The sequence below is a fragment of the Bubalus bubalis genome, chromosome 6, assembly GCF_019923935.1.
Source record: "Bubalus bubalis isolate 160015118507 breed Murrah chromosome 6, NDDB_SH_1, whole genome shotgun sequence".
Classification (NCBI taxonomy): Eukaryota; Metazoa; Chordata; class Mammalia; order Artiodactyla; family Bovidae; genus Bubalus; species Bubalus bubalis.
Genome location: NC_059162.1, coordinates 27,118,380 through 27,137,845, shown reverse-complemented (window position 1 = coordinate 27,137,845; position 19,466 = coordinate 27,118,380). Strand labels below are relative to the sequence as shown.

Here is a 19,466-nt window from a genome sequence, read left to right as displayed (position 1 = left end):
TTGTTTTCTTCATGTTTTTGGAGGCTGCAAGCAACACCCAGGAAAAATCACAATGTAGTTCTCCCCCAAAAAGGCAACATTTTATTACCAGTGGGGTATGATTTATGGTACGAGGGGCAACCTTAAAAAGGAAAAGGAGGTTACCAAAGAAATCTCTGATCCCTGTGTTGAAAAAGGTAGGAATTTTGCCACTAACCCAGAAGCTCTTACCTCGAGGGCACTGGGGTTAATCGGTAACCCCCCCACCCTGCCCCCCAGCAAAAGGATCTAGAATCAGTACTACACCGCCCACCACCACTATTCTAAAGTGTGGGGATCTGATTTTCTGTACATTAAACATGATCCAGACTTGGCCAGATGGAGTTTTTCTGATTATTTCAGAGGAGCCAGGAGAGGCTGCTCTGTGTTAAGGCATGGCTGTGGATAGATGGATGTTGTGGCAGCAGAGGGAGAAACAAGAGTGGGCGAAGGAACAAGGAGATTTGAGACACTGTCCATTTGGCAAGAAAGAGGAGAGTAATGAGACAGTAATGCTTCAGTGGCTATAATATATTACTGATTGTAGATCAATATTGAAAGAGCCCTATCAGACAGAAACTTGTTTTGAAGAGGAAATTGGAACTTAACTGCTTCAGGACAGGATATGGGGGATAAAATAATTTTATGGCACCTTTTCAAATTTAGGCAAGTGCCTCTTTATTGGATTAAGAAATGAGATCTGAGCCAGGCTGAGGGAGCAGAAGAGAGCCTGCTGGGAGTTGGACCAGGCAACTGGAGGCTACTCCAACTGCCTCAGACTCCCCCCTCCCCTGTTATCTGCCCAAGCCTCACTCCAGCTCTGCTTCCAGTCCCCGGCCCCCACGCTACTGCCCTCTGTGTTCTTTTTCGAATGCTCCTCCATCAGCTGGCAGAAGGAAGAGAAATTTGAGGATGTTGGAGACAAGATGCCCATGGAATGGAGCTGGGCATTGTCACCTAGCAGCTTGAGGAAACCCCACACAGGTGTGATGCCAGGTCCAGGAGACTGTCACTGAACAGACAGCAGGCTTCCCAGGAAAGAAGTGAAGGAGTCTTGTCCAAAGCCTGGGACCCCTGCAAGAGATTTTAATTGAATTTTACACTGACACCATCCAAGGCTTCCTTGAAGTGAAGTGAAGTGAAGTCATTCAGTCGTGTCTGACTCTTTGCGACCCCATGGACTGTAGCCTATCAAGGTCCTCTGTCCATGGGATTCTTCAGGCAAGAATACTGGAGTGGGTTGCCATTTCCTTCTCCAGGGGATCTTCCCAACCCAGGGATTGAACCCGGGTCTCCCGCATTGCAGGCGGACGCTTTACTATCTGAGCCACCAGGGAAGCCCAAGACTTCCTTGAATTCTCTCAAATTCAAAATAATAGTTTTGTCTATGTGTGTGTATCTTTGTGTGTGTGTGCAGATATAGCTCCCTTGATGTGAAAAGAGGTCAAGATTTTTAAGATGAACCTGTATGAGTACCCAGTGCATCATGGAAAATTCTATTTTCAAAAAGCTGGCTCTTTAAATTGAATGTTTTGGATAACCCTCAGTTTTTGGTTTGGAAGCAAAACAGCTCTGTCCTTGAGTAGATGTTTTCAAGTGGTCCTAAAGCAAAGGAAACAGCATAGCATGCTGGAAAGATAAGTGACTGGGGTCTCATTTTGACATTAAGCAGGTGGTCGGTCATACTAGGAAAAGCATATGCAGACTTGATTCCTCTGTAAAGGAGGAGAGCAGACCAGGTTATCTGTGGTGTAGAAGTCTCATTCCATAAGCTCAGTGTCCCTTGTAAAACATAACTGCCTGTGAGTAAGATTTCTGTCCAGTGCAGAGCTCTACTCCCAACTCTAGTATCCCATGTTGCCTGAACACGGCTCCTGATTGTACTCAGTTCTGTTATAGACATTTCAGATACAGGGAAACAGACTTGAAGAAAAGTGTAAGGACTTGTTCAAGACCACCCAAGTTCCCAGCATTCTGTTTCTTTTCTTTTTTTTTTTCGATTAGCCTATATTTCTTTTTTTTTTAACATAAATTTATTTATTTTAATTGGAGGCTAATTACTTTACAATATTGTATTGGTTTTGCCATACATCAACATGAATCCGCCACGGGTATATCTCTGTCCTCACCAACCCTCCTGCTTGACACCAGCTCTGCTGTGCATGTAAATAGGAGGCGGGGTTACGAGTTGCATAAAAGGTACTGATTTTTCCTGATGTGTGGGCGTCTCAAGTCAGGAAACAGGACTGCAACCCCATTCAAGCTGCTTGATGGTGCCTCCCTTTGAGGCACAGGGGCGGCAACTGAGAAGGCTGCTAAGAAAGGCAGAGCATGGCATCCAGCCCATAGACACCTGATATTCCTCCCAGGCTGCCCACCCCTCTTTCCACCATCCAAGGAACTGGAAACACTCAGCCTCCCGAAACCTCTAAGAAAGCAAGGTGATTTCACTCACACATATTTCTATGACATGAATGTCCAAACAGGAAGCCAAAGAAAACCAGCTTTTCAGTTTTTGTTTTTTTTTTAAAGGCAGCATGTGACCAGGAATGGATGAGACCAACACAACTGCTTTAATTCTAAATGTCTGCAGTCTGAGAAATCTACCATGCCTTGAGGTAACCTGATAGAACACCGCTTTCGCTACTCAGAAATTAAGCTTTCTGTACTGTGCGTGGAACGCCAGCCTGCATTTAGAAGTCAATGCAAGACCTCGACTGACACTTCCATACCTGCCAAGAGCTGCTGATGGAAACCAGGTGGCCTGCTTTAAGCAGAATTCAATTACCCAGATGGCAGCTGTTTCTTTATTCAAAACTTTAACATCACCTTTTTTCCCCCCATTATGAAAAAAACCAAAGGGGGAAGAGAATACATTGAGTTTGAGCACTTCTGGTTGATGAGTTTAAAGGCATGACAGGGAAGTGGATTCTTGCCCCCGCCTCCCCCCACACTCCCTCTCCCTATCCGCTCACTCCGCAGCCCCAAGCTCCCTGCAGCTCTAGCCTGCAGCACCGTGTCTGGCAGACTTTTACCAGGAATGGGAGTGATGGTCCTGAAACCCAGCATTCTCTTGGGTCATTCTTAGGAAGAGAAAGAACTCTGGCTTGCCAATTAGAGACTACCTTAGCAGGTGTTACCTTCCTTCCTCTCTTTCTCTTCCTCTCTCTCTCTCTTTCTGTGTGTGAAGGGGGAGGGAGGATGTAAAAAGGGGGGAAAAAAAAACAACCTGTAATGGTTTTAAGTTACACTTGGACACAATGCTTTCTCTCCCTCCCCTTCCCGGTCCCCTGCCCACACCCCACATCCCCAACCAGAGAGGCTACCCTGTATCAGCCCCTGCAGTCCAGAACATGGATAGTCAAGCTTCTTATTCTGAAGGTGACGATTTCTCAGTGAGGCCAGTGTTGTTGTGTTTCAGCGCAGGGTTTATTTCCCTAGTCCTCACCTGCGGTTTGGTGATAACTAGACCAGTTCAGACTGGTGGAGCGTTACCCAACCCTTTCTCGCCAAGCTCCTGCATTCTGCACTGTGGTTTCTGCTACAAGCTGGCTGTATATCCCTAGACAGGCCCGCTGTTGCATACGGGAGGTTGCTGGGGCAAGAGGAAAACCAGCACAAAGCCGGTTCTGTTCTCACTCCCTTGTCCTCTAGACAAATTTTTGTGGATGTCTTCATCCTTCTTTGAACCTTGTTTCTCGCAGGCTGAGTAGGAATTTGAAATCAACAAGATCATTCCTTACACTGTTTGAACAGTTACAATGTGACAGGCAATGTTTCCTTAAGAGTATCATGTCAACTGATTCTCACAGCAGCAGCCCTGGTAATATGGTTACAGATAAAATAGGCTCCAAAGTTACATTTGAGGAAGGAAGACTCAAATTGAGCCACCTTTTAAGGTCAGGGATTTGTATCCTAACAGATTGCTAAAATTATGTCCAAATCCCAATTTTCCACCATATCTAGCAACTTGAAAGCCTCTGTTTGGGGGAAGGAGTAGATAATCGGGATCATGATGAGGATCAAGACATGCATGTAAATGCACAAAAAAGGAAGAAAAAAAGTAACATGCCATCTCAGAGCTAAACATGGATGTCCTGAGATTCTGAATCCAATAATACGATCAGAAGAGCTTTGGTAAATGCACTGATTCTGAAAGCTTATCCCAGAGCTCTGGTTGTTGTTGTTCAGTTGCTAAGTCGTGTCTGACTCTTTATGACCTCATGGACTGCAGCATGCAAGGCTTCCCTGTCCTTCACTATCTCCTGGAGCTTGCTCAAACTCATGTCCAATGAGTTGGTGATGCCATCCAACCATCTCATCCTCTGTCGTCCCCTTCTCCTCCTGCCTTCAATCTTTCCCAGGATCAGGGTCTTTTCCAGTGAGTCAGCCAAGGTATTGGAGCTTCAGCTTCAACATCAGTCCTTCCAATGAATATTCAGGTATGATTTCCTTTAGGATTGACTGGTTTGATCTCCTTGCTGTCCAAGGGACTCTCAAGAGTCTTCTCTAGGACTACAATTTTTAAAAGCATCTGTTCTTCAGCACTCAGCCTTCTTTGTGGTCCAACTCTCGCATCCGTACATGACTCCTGGAAAAACCATAGCTTTGACTACTGTTTTTTTATGGACATTTGTCAGCAAAATGATGTCTATGTTTTTTAATATACTGTCTAGCTTTCTCGTAGCTTTTCCAAGGAGCAAGCAAATACTACCACGGAAATCTTTCCAAAGCACAAATCTGATCATGACACCTCCCTGCTTAAAACCCTGCAGTGTCTCCCTATGGCCTACAGGATAAAGTCCAAGCCCTTAGAATGGTACCGAAGTCTTCCACAATCGACCCTGCTCACCTCTCCAGGCTTATCTCCTACTGTGTTCTTTCTCTTTCACACACACACACAACCTGTGCTCTAGTGATTTTAAACTCCTGGCCAGTCCTCTCCAATAGATTAAGTTTATTTAGGTGCCAAGGGTCTTCCCATGCGGCTGCTTTTGCTTACAACCACCCCACAGTACACAAGCACACACACGAGTACACATGCGCGTGCACACACACACACACATGCACGCGCGTGCACTCACAAGAGGCTCCACTTCATGAACTCTCATCTGTCTTTCAAGATCCAGCCAGGGAAGCCCTTTCAGCTCCACAGGCAGAACTGACCACTTCTTCCTTCATGTCCCCATGATATGCTACATAGATACAGCACCTCTCACTGTGTTACTAATATCTCTTTACATGTCTTACTTTATGCCAGATGGTGAACTATTTGAGGGTAGAAAATACGTCTTAGTTGTCGTTATATGCCAGCATCAAGCATGATGTTAGGCTCAGAGTAGATCCCCAGTAATGGCTATTTTGGGTTTTGGGGTTTGTTTGTTTGGGGGTTTTAAATTTAATTTTTGTTTGTTTGTTTTGGCATGAGTTAGCTCTTACTTCTGTTAAACAATGGAGAGTGCCAGAGGTAGGGGTGGGAGAAGGGATGAAAGAGAGGGAACTTCTCTAGCGGGCTTATCAGTAAGAGTCCACATGTAGAGGTTACCCATCAACCAAATGGCAGCCTCCAGAGTAAAACCTAAGCTGTTAAAAATGAATTGAGCTGGTTACTATTTTTGTACCTGACCTACTTTGGGGTTACTTTCTTCAAAAACTCCCAGACTTTTGTAAATGGACCAAACCACTTTTTGATGATTCTGTATTCTCTCATATTATGGTGATTTCTCACTTCAGTGAAGGGAAAATCTGCAAAGTCCCTGAAACCCCATTTTAGTGCAAAGGGATCTAAGGAAGAGTGCTGTTCTCAGTGGAACCAGCCTTCACAGAACTTTCTCAATTGTTTTTCCATGGAAGATTTAAAGGCCAAGAATAGCAGATCTATCCACCCCAATGGCAGCCCTCATTTCCTCAGTGCTCATGGCTGTTTTCCCCTGAGAACAAGGAGGCTTCCACGACAGTCTGCTCCTGCTGCCTCTCCTCGTGCCTCCAGCTTGCCCGTGCTGGCTTGTAAGCCTGCCTGAAGCAATGTCTATGCTGCCTGGACGCAGATAGGACTCTGGCAGTAGAATACTTTTAGTTCCAGACCCTTTGTTTGTTGCCATTTAATTTTTGTTTGCAATGCCCCATGGTGGTTGATTTGTAGAGAACAAAATATGCATTTTTACATGCCAGGATATTGTAACATTTAATAATGTTTTGATACTATTATCACAATAATAATCCCTGGGGTGAAGGGAGTAGCAGTGTGTTGGAAAGTGCTAGAAAAGAAGACCGAGCCTGACTCTGAATTTGAGGACACAGTGTAAAACACTTGGGGGGGACAACTAAAGAGTCCTTTATAATTGTTTTCTTTACAAAGACAGCTATTAATAAGAGCAAATTGTTTAAGTGGCAGTTGTAATAAAGGAGGGCTTCCCAGGTGGCTCAGATGGTAAAGAATCTACCTGCAACGCAGGAGACCGGGGTTTGATACCTAGGTCGGGAAGATCCCCTGGGGGAGGGACTGGCAACCCACTCCAGTACTCTTGCCTGGAGAATCCCAGGGACGGGGGAGCCTGGTTCCTAGTTCCCTAACCAGGGATCAAACCCAGGCCCTCTACATTAGGAGCATGGAGACTTAGCCACTGGACCACCAGGGAAGTCCCTAGAACTGTGCTTTTAAAGCAATGGGTATTACATCTGCTGCTAGATGGGGACAAGCAGATTTGCAGTGGTGGGATAGATATTGGCTAGGAGAAACTTTGAATTTGTGAGAAGAACTGGCTTTAATGCAGTAAACATTGTAACTTTTATTGCAGTAACAGTGGCAGCTAAGTGGCTTCCTGGAGTACCAAGGAAATGGTTAAAAATAAAGATGCATGCCTAAGATTGTTTCCATGATACCTCTAGTGCAAGCTGGACCAAAGACTTCTATCTTTCCAGTTTCCGAGCTCATTGATCTCCCAAGTGTTTGCTTCCAATGGAAAATGCTAACTTTGTTGTAGGTTCCAACTCTTTTTCTAAAGCCCTTAATTGCAATGGCATGTTTATTCATTTCAGCAAGTACTTACTCAAAGTGCTAGCACTCTTGGCTCAAAACACTGACTTGCATCATGTTTTTCAGACGTCTCCTGACTACTCACAATGACTGGGCCAACACTCTGTGGTTGTGTCAAATCCTCCTCGAAGCCATCCACATTTGGCAGCCTTGGGGGCTGTAAATGCTGAGTCTCTGGTTCCATCAGTTTAATTGTTTCCCAAGCTAGGAGCTTAATTAGAACTGATAGTATAAGAGGTAGATAGACTAAAGAGACGGAATTTGTCCCCACATTCTCTTCTGGAAGTTTCTTTATCCTCAGCACTGCTCTGGGAGTTTGAAAAGATGCCCAATAGTTCTGCCAATGTTCAGGGACTGTCCAGTTCCAATCACTCCCTGAGCCTCAGTTTCTTCACATAAAATGAGGGGAATGTTTGCTTTCCAAGGTTCCATTCAGAAAGCTCTCCCAAGAGGGGAAAGAGGCCTGTCCCCCAAAATGGTATTTCTCCCTTTGGTCACCCACGTCCCAAGGCATCTGTGACTTCTGCACCTCAGTTTTGTCCACAATGTCTCTTTGTCTTAATTTTATAGGCATGCTCAGGGCTCCATTGTACAATCCAGCAGGGATTCTTTTCATCACTCTTTCCCATTAAAAAGTTTTCAGCTCCAGCTTCCTTACCATATTTTTTTCCCTTCACCTCTTAAGATTTGTCCTCAACACCTTACGATAAACTTTATCCCTAAAAACACTCCTGAGAATTGCCCAAAAGTGCCTGGACCGTAACACTTGGCTGAGCACTTATAGAAACATCAACATTAGAGGAACAGTAGCACCAACATAACTTGTCTGATATTCTGAAATGTTTTTGTCAAATTATGTGTCTTTCAACAGGACTGGAATTAAAAAATGGATTATCAAATGACTTGAAAATGGAATGGGATACACCTTGAGAAGTGGGATTAAGTGGGTGAAAACAGGGGTGAGGGAGTGTTTGTTGATCTATAGCAAACATTTTTATAAAATGTTCTCAGACTCAATGATTCACACGGTAGACTGATGAAGAGTAGAAATAGGCAAAAGAGGCTTTCGCTGGGATCTTCTTGGTTATAAAAGAGGAGAAGTACATGGAAACCCTCTGTACTTGTGAGGACAGCCCCGTTGAAAGCAATTAGTATCCTTCCACCAAAAATTTCCTGGTGCCATGCTCAGAGACCAAATTTTACAAGTAGGAAGACGGTTCCCATCTTGCAATTTTGAGACCAGGCTCCTCCATCACTTGCTGAGTGGCCTTGTTTTGAGAAAATCCTCAAACCTCCTGTTTCCCACTCTGTAAAATGCAGCTAAAGCCCTTTGCCTTCCAGACTTGTGAGAATCCCAGGGAGGATTTCATATGTAAAAGTGCTATAAAGTGGAGCAAAAGTAAATTTCAGATTTTAATACTTCTTCCTTTTATGCCTTTTCCCCAGTCTAGAATATAGCTAGAACTTTGAGGTCCTCTTGAAAGGACCTTCAGCAATCTTCAGCTGCCAAATAAACTGCTGAAAAGGCCAAGGGATTTTTAAATAAATGTCTGATCTTTCAGGGTTATGTTGTTGAATGAAAATTTAAAAAGTGATAATTTTAGTTAGTTAGGGTGGAAAAGGTGATCCACCAGCAGGAGAAACCTACATTGTTTAGAATTTTGCTTTCTACATTTTGTTGTTCTTGCTGTGTTTTTTCCGCTCCGAGCAGGGCCCAAGGGATAATTAATCTCAAACAAGCTGAGAGATCTTTAGTAAGCAAAATCCTCCTACAGGTTAGCAGTAATGGGGGATATAGTGCATGAAAATAAAGCATTTTCTAGACCTTTAGAGGCAGAGCCCTGATAACACTTGATAAATTCCTTCTGTTAAATTAGCAGCATTGGGAACTCTGTTCTGGATTTGGGGGTTCTTTCCCCAGCAGGCATGAATTTGAATTTACAGTTCCTCTGTTCTTCATGGCCTGCGCTGATTTAACCAAGCCTGAAGGTCACTGGAGAAGGCACCAGTCCTGAACAATGCATTCTTGGGCAAGAGGAAAGAAACAGTTTCTTCTAAGAAGGAACAAGACTTACTCTAATGGCCTAACAACTAACACAGTTGCTAGTTTTTTCCCTCTTCGATTTTCTTCCTTCCCTTCCTTCTTCCCAGTTTCTTTCAAGGCTTCACCTCTTTATTTTTCCATGTTAAATTAATAGTTGAAATTAACAGGGCCAGTTTTAGCTTGCTTAGGAAGTTAATGTTTTCCCTGTCTGTTGTCAGAATTCCCAGAGACATGGAGTGACTCTCTCCTGCAAACCTTGTGCTTTCCCAGAGCATGCTTGACTTCCTGAAAACATTGTTAATAACACCTTGCTTTTTAACTCCAGGAAACCTTCATCCATTGCAGCCTCTGCAGAAGCTGTAATGGGAGGAATGCCACACAGCGCAGCCAGGCCAGGGCCCTCTGGGGGGTTTCTGGGCTCCTCACCACACTCTGGGCCCAGATCCCTCAGAGAAGCAAAGGCTGAGGTGAGAGAGGCCCTGCTGCGCCAGGTGGAAGGCCAGGAGACAGACCCTCAAACATCTTCCCCTCCGCGGAGTCCCTTTTGCTAAAGATATGCATTCCCTTGGGTTTCAGGTGTCCCTCCCCCGTTAAAGTGAATCCCCAAACAGGACAAACAGTTTATATTCACACAGCAACATGAATGAATTAATCGCAGGCCCTCTGGATTATTATTTGGGGGTGTTGAAGCAAAGTAGGGGGAGGGCGCTTGGGACCTCTGGCAACGCCAGCCCAGGCCCTGTGGGATATAAACAACGGGGATCCCAAGACCATACGAGGCATTCGTGAGAGCACCGAGAGTCTGGCCCTAGAGCCTGGTCGGGGAAGCCATCCGCAGGTAGGCGCAGGGCCTGGGGTCTGCAGGGACGCGCAGTCCCTCCTTCAAACGCTGGCTACAGCCTCTCCGGACTCCCCACCTCAACCTGGTGTTTCTTTAGCTCCAGATGAGCTCCCTGATTCCCAGAAAAGCCCCTCCGCGCGACGATTCTGTCCCGGGTCCTCGGAGATTCGGGGGCCCAGTTCCAGGGACATCCCCGCACCCACTGCGGACCTTGCTTGCGCTCCAAAGCGGGCCGGTCACGAGGGACGCGGGAGCTGCATGGCCGCCGAATCCCTGCTGCCCAGCCAGCCGGGGCGCCCCGCAGAGGCACGGTCTCGGCCGCCCGGGACGTGGGCACGCGCGCCCCAGGCCCCGGCGCCCTCCTGCCTGGAGCCCTGGCCGGTCGCAGCCGGCACGGCCCCGGCCTGGGGGTGGGGTTGGGGCGGGGGGGCGGAGCCAGGCCCGTGGTCGGTGTCAGGTTGCTCCGGTAACGGTGACGTGCCTGGCGTGGGCGGGGCTAGCACGCAGGTTGCATATTTTAGGAAGTGAGGAGGAGGCGCGGGCTTGAGCTGCGGCGGGGTCTGGGGCTCAGAGCAGCGGCGGGAGGAGGTGGACACGTGGCAGCAGCAGCAGTAGCAGCCCCGGCGGCGGCGGCGGCGGCAGAAGGCATCGGCCCGTGCCGCCTGCCGTCTTCCCTCCTTCCCGCCTTGCGGCAGCCCTAGCTCCTTCCTCTTCGCTCCCCCGGCCGCGCTTGCTTGGCCGGGAGCCGCTCTCTTCTTTTCTCTCTCATTCTCTGAACAGAAGGACCCGGCTCGGGGCGCACACCACCGCAGCTATGGGGAAGGGGGTGAGTGTCGGGCGAGCCAGGGGAGGCGCGCGGGGAGCCCTGGTCGGGAGGCGGAGGAAGGGGAGGAAGTCTGGAGGGCGACCGCAGCCGGCGGGAGGCGGAGGAGGAGGAAGCGGCGCAGCGCGGAACGGGTTGGCAGAGCGGCGAGGCTTAAAAGGCGACGCACTTTGGAAATGGAGGGAGTGCGGTAATGAGCGGCGGACGGGGAAAGAGAGCGCCGAGGGGCCGGAGCGCAGACCCTGAGGGTCTGCGGGCCCCCGAGGCCGAGCGCGCCCGGGGTCCGGGGCTCCTGGAGGCGGCGCTTGGGAGCCGCCGGCTCTGGAGGAGAAGGAGGGAGCACGGCAGCCGGGCGGCCCTGGCCGGGAGCGGGCCGCCGGCGGCATCCCCAGCCCGCTCCTTCCCTCCCTCCTTCCGCCCGCCCTCACCTCCCGTCTCTCGCCTTCCTTTCTCCCTCCGCCCTTCTCGCCGGGAGGAAAGGCGTGCTCCTCCCCTTCCCCTGTGGGCGCTCTGCCCGGCCGGTTCCCGGGCTGCGGTTCTCGCCGCGGCTCCGGCCCGGGCCCTAGGGGGCTTGCTATGCGGGGCCGGCCTTGGGGTCCTAGGCTCCTCCTGGAGGCGCCAGGGTTTACCCAGTTGTCCGCAGAGGCGGCCGCCCTCCCCCAAAGGGTAAAAAAAAGAAAAAAACTGGCTTCCCCTTAGTGTGGAGCCGGTCGGGCGGGCTGGTGCCAGAAAGGGTGTGCCTTCGCTCTAGGATGGCCTTGAAGGTATACTTTTGAGAGCTTTGATGGGCCACTTTCCATAAACACGGGATGCACTCGGGGCAGCCTGAGCAACAGGAGTGGTCATCTTGATGGTGGGGAGGGTGAATGTAGATTTTTTTGGAATAGCCTGGAAGGAGCACAGACTGATCCACCAGTGTCTCCGGATACTATAAATACGAAAAAAGGAAGGGAAGCGAGGACAGTACAGGTTAGGAGTGTCTACGCACGAAAGAGAGATTCTAGAAGGAACGAATCTCCTCCTCCCCAGGCAGGAGAGAGTAGCACTGTGGGATTACCAGAACGACGGCTGGTTCCTGCATTTTTGTAACTCAGACAGTTAACTTATAGGCCCGAGGCCAAAGTCCAGTCGAGAAAAGTTTATACAAAATGACGATCAGAAGTATCAATTGATGGGATAAAATGACCAGGTCGTGAGAATACCGGTAGGAGAGCATCCCCTCCATTGTGTCCAGGGCTTGCACGCTGTCCGGCGCTTAGTAGGACTTTGAAGGGTCTGAGGGCTCCTCCGTGTGGAGTGAGTGATGGGGGAAGAGGGAGGGTTCATTCTTTGGGGACTCTAAATGGATTTTGAAGGAGGTCATTGAAAGGTTTGGACCTGGTGGAGAAGGGAAGGAGAAGTGGGAATGCACAGCTTGAATCTTTAAAAAGCATAAAATGTGGAGGGCTGCTGGCTCAGGTCAAGTAGCTGAAGAGAACTGAGCGCCAGCCTCTGTACTCGGGGGGTGCAAACTGGGTTAGTGGCCTGTGCTGGTACACACTATCAAACCCTAGGTCATTCCAGTAAACAGGCTCTTAAAAGCTCATTTCTATGTCTCTTCTTCAGAAAAATAGTTGATTTCTGGAGCCACACATTACTGATTGCAGGACTGGAGAGCCTCCTAGATATGTACCCGAGCTTGGCCTAGGAAGGTGAAGGGATTTGCTCAAGGTCAAATGGTTGGTTCGTGACACACCAGATGTTCCTGATACGTGAACAGCCTGTAGTGTCCAAGCCTAAATACTCACTCACTTACTCCTTAACAATGACTTATATGCAGAACTCTAAAGTTGTTTTTCAGATGAAACTGGGGTGTTTGTTATGTTGGATTAGTGAAAAATGTTTCAGTAAATTATGTCCATAGACCTGTATGTCCCTTGGGTAACCCCACACTTGCACAGTAGTGGTAAAGATAACAGCGTACCTGGGCTGTGGAGGTTCAACCTCGATGTCTTACGGATTCTAATAACATGTCTAGGGGCTAGCAAACCCAAAGTTAGAATTGTAACTGGTTAACACAGGCTGATATGCTGCTTATCTGCTGGGTTGTCATTAGTATTTTGAGTACTCTGATGAATTGAACATTAGGGAGCAGGTGTGTGTGTGTGTGTGTGTGTGTGTGTGTGTGTGTGTGTGTGTGTGTGTGTGTGTGTGTGCTGGTGGTGGTGTGTGTGTGTTGTGGTGGTGGTGTGTGTGTGTGTGTGTTCTGGTGGTGGTGGTGGTAATTCTCCTGGGATAAAATAACTGCTTTTGTCCCTAGTGACTTACTCTGATAGTCCAAATGTTCAGAAGGATATTTTATGCTGAAATGTTGGGATTTTTCCACATGGGGATTAAAATGTGGGTGGAGTGGTGACTAAAGCCCTGCTGATAATTGGTTAACCAAGAAGCCTGTGCTGGCAGCTAATTTTTAAGGTCATCGTTCATTTCTTCCCCTCCTCTTCCCACTACTGTTGGGGGCCCAGGTTTTGACTGTATTTCAGGTGATTTTAGTTCTCCTTAAAAAATCGATCTCCTAAGCTTTGGGTAATGAAATGAAAGAACCAGCTCCTGCTGAATCATTCTTGGATGAAATAGGATTTTGTCCTTTTTTTTTTTTTCATACTGGCTGCTTTTGCCAGTGACTTGGCTTAAATCCGCAGCTCGGCCTACCACCCCCAATTCTTTAGCCAACCAAAGATACACAAGAAACTTTTCTTTTTCTCAAGTTTACAGAAGACCAGGGTGGGGAGGAGGGATGTCACCAGGCCTTTCACCGCAGTTCTCCATTGTTAGAACATTAACTTAGTTACCTAGAAAAGAAACCATAGCTTATAGCTTATGGGTAGAGATGTAAAGAAGAGCTGGGAAGAAGGTGCAGGTGGAGGTTACACAAGGTATACACGTGTCAGCAGAAACCCTGGTTGCAGGGTCACACTGTCAGCTGCCCTTTTGGAGCTCAACTTGAAAGTGACTGAATCTCCTATGGCTGCTGTAAAGCCAGTACTTTGGACTGAAAACATCATAAGGCAGAGTTCTCAGGATGGAAAGTTGCCTGGGCCCAGCCAGAGAAGAAGGTTGGGGTTGCATCAGACCCTTTGCCTGTCAAGTGTTCAGTGTATATGAGTGTGATTTTTTTTTTCCCCCTGCTACCTCCCCCCCGCCCCCGCTTTCTGTACCCTGCTGCTGCTCTGAGGGTGTATTCTCTTTGGGAAACTTACTGTTAGTTAATTTGTAGTTTTCTCTGCCAGTAAGTTTGTAACACTGGTGACTCACCTTTGGGTGGGAGGGTAGGAAAGGGGAGGTCTGCATCATAAATCTGAGAAGATGGAGAGTAGGCTCGGCCTGACAACCCCCCTCCCCCAAAAGGAGGGGGAGGAATTTTTAAAAACCTAGTAAAATGTTTAGGCAGGTGAAGAGTAAAACTTAAAATATCCAGCCCCCACCCCCTGCCCAAGTGTTATTCTTAAATTGCATTTTAAAAAGAAAAAAGTGGATTCAACGTTACATAGCCCATCCATTCTCCACCCCAGAACCCTTTTAGAGCGTTGTTTCCTGGTTATTTTAGCAACAAATGGATAGATTAGTGACTCTCTGTTCAGTCAGGCTGTGTTCTTGAACAGAGTATATCCAAATTTAAGAATGACGGTGGATTTAAAGATAATTTTCTTGAAAGGAGTTTGTGTGGAAAAGTAAAACTAGTTTATTTAAAACAAAAAAGGTTTTTAAAGCCCCGAAGCGTCAGTTTCTCATCGGACCCTTAACTAGAGTACTCACCCAAGTGACCTCAGCTCTGTTTGGTTTAGAGTGCAGGGCAAGTGCGAGTGGCACCTGTTATTGCTGGGCTTTGGGCATTGAGAGATCAAACATGTATCAAGTATGGGTTTGTGCTGTTCACCAGTTAGTCTTAAGCCTTTTCAAAACTAGAAAACAGTTTTTCTTTCACCTGAAAAAAAGGAAAATACTGAGGGTTGAAAAGAATGGAAAGTATTATGAATTACCCTCTCCGGGGAGGCCAAGTGAAAGTGTCAGTGGACTCTGCTGGGGTGATGGCTTTTTAAGTTCTTGTCTACGTTCACTTTTCAGGTAAAAGGCTTTACATTTTCAGAGTCTTGGTCAAGGTCGTATGAAATGAAATGGGCTTTTCAGCCCTCTGTGAGGGGTGGGAGGACGAACATTTGTGCCATGGTGCCTCCTCCTAGCTGCCCAGGGCCCTCTGCCAGCCAGCAAGCCAGAAGAAGAAACACGAGCGTCAGATCAGATGGCCTCGCAGTAATCAGAGGGGCTGCTTTTGGCCAGCACGGCGCTGGGCAGAATGTTTCCCCGGCCCTGCCAGAGCTGTCCAGTTCTGGATTCCGCTGAAATTATAGGTCCAGTAAGTGATAATGTGAAGGACAGAGACTTTCAAAATCCACTAACTATTTTCTTAAACTCATCTTCGTTGATGTATTTTTGGAAAAGGAGACGTAACCAAATCAGGCTTGAACTTTCTCACGTTGCTATGAATCGAGTGTGTGTGTGAGAGGAAGTGTATTCTTTGGCTGGAGTCGGAGGGAGACTATTCCTCTGCATATGAGTCACCTCCTTAGTTGTGCTTAAATCTGTCATCAGGAATCCACAAGAAGTTCTTCATTTATTTGACTGATGTTTGAGATAGCAGATTCTGTCAGAGAGAATAGAAGCACCCCACTCTACCCCCCAACCCACCCTGCAGTTTTTCTGTCTGGTTTCATATGCATCCTGAGCCAAGGGAATTTTGGCCAGTAGACCCCATTCCTTAGTTCCGTTGTGACTTGACAGTGAATTATATCTGAACGTTAATGAGTTCTGTATCTGGTTTTATTCAAACCCTGTTTAGTAACAGCTAGTAGATTTTTTTCTGTTGGTGATCTGAAAAGTGGATCCTGGATGCTTGTGCTTTGGTCTTTGGGACCTGCCTTGTTTTCAGTGTTCAGGTTTCATGGATCGGGGGGACTTGGTTCTTAGTTTATCTTTCCCGTTTGTCCGCATGGTGAGGGCAGAGCCTCATGCACTTTGGGGTGTTATCCTCTTGCATTTTTCTTTTATCCTCCATATGATGCTTCTATGGTGCCATATTGGTTTTGTTTCAACTCAGGGGGCATTTCTCCAGGTTATCACTGCTTTTGTTCTTTTCAGCCCTACAGCTATATTACTTCCCACCCTAGGCTTTGGGGTACCAATTGAGGGGAGTGATCAGGACTTTGGAAATTAATTCAGTGTGCTTTTAATGCTTGTGCCAGTTGTTAGTCCATGGTCTCTCAAACCAACAACTTCGTTTGAGTAGCACTAGCCAGAGTGGTCTGACAAAATGAGAAAAGAGATGAGGAGGGCAGCAAATGGGGGGAATAGGCAGAATATTTTAACTCTTCACAACCCAGGTACCTAGTATAGAGGTAAAAAGTATCACCCCATTTTTAAAACAACTGAAAAAGCACATTTTTAAAGAGGTAGTAAATCTAAAGTATATTGATTATTTAGATGCTTTAGATTTTTTTTTAAATGATCATGAATGTATACTAACTATTGCAGGTAGGGTGGGCTGTCAGGCTCCTTAAATTTCACATGCAGGTAGATTGGGGAGGAAGGTTTTAAGCCGAGTTCATTTTGGGCTGAGGGAACCCACCGGCTAGTGCTGGAGCTGTTTTCTTTGCACTCTGCTGGCTGATGGACTGCAGCCCAAGTTTGGAGGGACTGAGCTGAGTTCACAAAGAGACCCCCTGCTATGGCCTGGCTGCTTGGTATTCCCCAGCTCCACCGCGGTTTAGGTGAGGGAGACAAGGAATGTGAAGGTAGGGTGGTCCTTTGGGTCACCTCCTCTTCCTCACCGCCTTAAATGCTGCTCTGGGCTGCAGCGTGGCTGTAGAATCACAGCAGTGCCTGCAGAATCACAGCAGTGCCTGCCCTCTCCCATCTCCAGCCTCAGATCCCTGGCAAGAGAAAATTCTTTGTACATAAACTACTTAGTCATTTGGGAGTGATCAGAGCTGTAATGAACTTGGTGTGGTAATATTTTATGTTTTCTTTGTTTTAGTTGATGATAAAATTAACAAATGCCCAAAATGAGGTTTCTTTTTTTAAGGTTATGACTTTTCATAGTCAATGAGGAACGGCAGTGATATAAGTTAATTAAAACCAAGTTATAATAACTTTCGTGTAGTGCTTTGCAGAGTACCTTCACATACACTATTAGGTTTGATAATGATGTAATAATACATCAGGAAGATCCGCGCTCCCCCCCCCCCCGCCCCCGCCCCTTTATATATAAAAGAAAGATGTAGTCCACTCTAGGCAGTACTCCTAGGCAACCAGCAGGATCAGAGAGAGATCATCCCTTCGACTTCCCTGCCTGACTGGAATCAGAGGTACCCTTTCTACAGCCCTCTTGGCAAGCTTTTAAATGGGCTGCATTTGGGGCAGTTACTGTTACCCTTCTTCTGGCCCCTCTTGATAGTCCAAAGCTTGCTTTGTCAGTTTTAGAAACAGTGCTAGTTTTAGGTGTTTTGTTTTGGGATTTGACGGTGGCCCCTTGATTCATCCGACTATTGGAATGCCATCTAGAGGCTTCAGTCGTTACCCCCAAGTGTTATTTCCATTTTAGGCCAGGAAGAAACAGGCTGACTGTTCAGGATTGTCTTGCTGGCATATGGCAGAGCTAGAATGACCTGGGGCTGACTTAAAAGCACCATCCGTAGTCTTATCCCAAGGGTATAGATGTCTCTGCTCCCAAGTACCCTCCAGACTTCGTCAACAGCAACTTCTGAAGTTTGAAAGGCCTCTGACCTCCCTATTGGCCACAGGGGATTGTGCTGATAGGGTGGGAACTGTGGTCAGATGTCCACTCTGCTCAATTGAGGACGTTTCCAAGGCCTGCCCTCCTGAGGGCTTGTAGAGATGGATCTGTGGGCCTCGGGGCAACTTTAGCTTATTCAGACCTCCAGTGACTCAACCTCTGGGATAGAAGCTTCTCTCCTAAACTCATTGTACCTTCTTTGTGTGCCTTTTTAAAAAATTCAGGGATAATTCTTGGCTTCCCTTGTGGCTCAGCTGATAAGGAATCCGTCTGCAATGCAGGAGACTCCGGTTCAATCCCTGGGTCAGGAAGATCCCCTGGAGAAGGAAATGGCAACCCACTCCAGTATTCTGGCCTGGAGAATTCTATGGACTGTTTAGTACATGGGGTCACCGAGTCGGACATGACTGAATGACTTTCACTTTCATATGGATAATTCTCTGTACCTGTCATATCTGCTTCCCACTCCTCCCCCTTTAAGTTGTCAATTACTGAAGAGGAGGAAGGTGCCTCGCCAGCCCCAACAGGTCATGCTCATTGTAAGGATTCAGTCTGTGCTTTTAAAGAAGTGAAGGTTGGGGCTTCAGCCTGGGGGCTGGAGTGCTGAGGGTGGGCACCTCCCCTGTGCTGCATACCAGCCCCGTTCTGCTCTGTGTGTAGATTCACAAACATGAATAGATGACAACAGAAAATGCTGTTAGAGCAGTGAAGTGAAGTCGCTCAGTCGTGTCTGACTCTGTGCGACTCCATGGACTCTAGCCTACCAGGCTCCTTTGTCCATGGGATTTTTCCAGGCAAGAATACTGGAGTGGGTTGCCATTTCCTTCTCCGGGGGATCTTCCCAACCCAGGGATCGAGCCAGTGGGAATCAGCAGCTTTGCACAGGAAGCTTTGGAAGATGTTGTTTACTGTTGTCTGCCTGCAGTTGGGACAGAATTGAACAAACAAAAGGAGTTTGGTGCTTGGGGCTGTGGGGAAAGCTGCAAGTGAACTCTGTTCTCTTCTATCAGGAGAAGTCACTGAAGCTCTTGCCAAAAATCCAGGGCTTGTCATAGCATTTTGTTGTGAAGATGGTTGGCTAATCAAGATGACACTCAGTAACCATTCAGAACTAGATGAGCTAATTCAGATGAAGAAGCAACTGGAAAATACATAATCTATTGAGAAGTGAAAATGAAACCCCTAAATAAACTAATTTGAAACAATTTAAAATAAATACTAAATAAATGAACCTTGCTCCAGGTTTTCAGCCTTGGCTCCTTTGATTAGGAATTTTCTCTCCCCACATCCTGAGCACCCTTTCCCTCTACCCAGATCAAGTGGTGGCAGAACTCACAGTGAACCTTTGAGAAAATGAAATCCCCTGGAAGCACGGGGTGAAGTAATAACACTTTTGATTTGAGCCTGTGTCACACTGGGCAAGCCCCTGCCCTTGTTGTGACCTCCCACTTCCTAAATTAGAATGACGGGGGGGCGGGGCTGGGGGAAGGTTCACAAATGGCCCTTTTGGAGAGGGTATAACGGTAACCTTGAGCCTCCATTGTACTTATCCTAGGGAGACAGTACAGTGGTGCCCCAAGGGTGCTGCGCACAGAGCGTGGTACCTGCCTGGCCTCCGGGCACTTCCTAATTGAAAAATTGACTTGTATACCTGGAGGAGTGGGAAGGTCATAGGAGTAGATTGGGGAGGCCATGTTATCATTCCCCTTTCCATGACCTTTGTTTTTCCCAAATGCTTTTCAAAGAAATAATAAAATGTTATCTACCCAATTTTAAGTTGTTCCCTGTTCCACCCTGCATTCTACCATTACACACACACAGATTTTTTTTTTTCCCTGCTTTGAAACTAGTAATTGAGATTGGTAGGGACTGGAG

The 19,466-nt window shown here is 47.2% G+C and overlaps 1 protein-coding gene across 1 annotated transcript in view; it reads left to right on the top strand.

Annotated features, from left to right (window-relative positions):
• The first annotated feature begins 10,468 nt into the window (after nucleotides 1–10,468).
• The window catches only part of ATP1A1 (ATPase Na+/K+ transporting subunit alpha 1), a 32,360-nt gene continuing 23,362 nt past the window's right edge, over nucleotides 10,469–19,466 (top strand). The window contains exon 1 of the mRNA XM_006058684.4: nucleotides 10,469–10,765. Within this exon, the coding sequence (XP_006058746.1) occupies nucleotides 10,754–10,765 (12 nt within the window). The 5' untranslated portion in view covers nucleotides 10,469–10,753. The remainder of the gene's footprint in view (nucleotides 10,766–19,466) is intronic.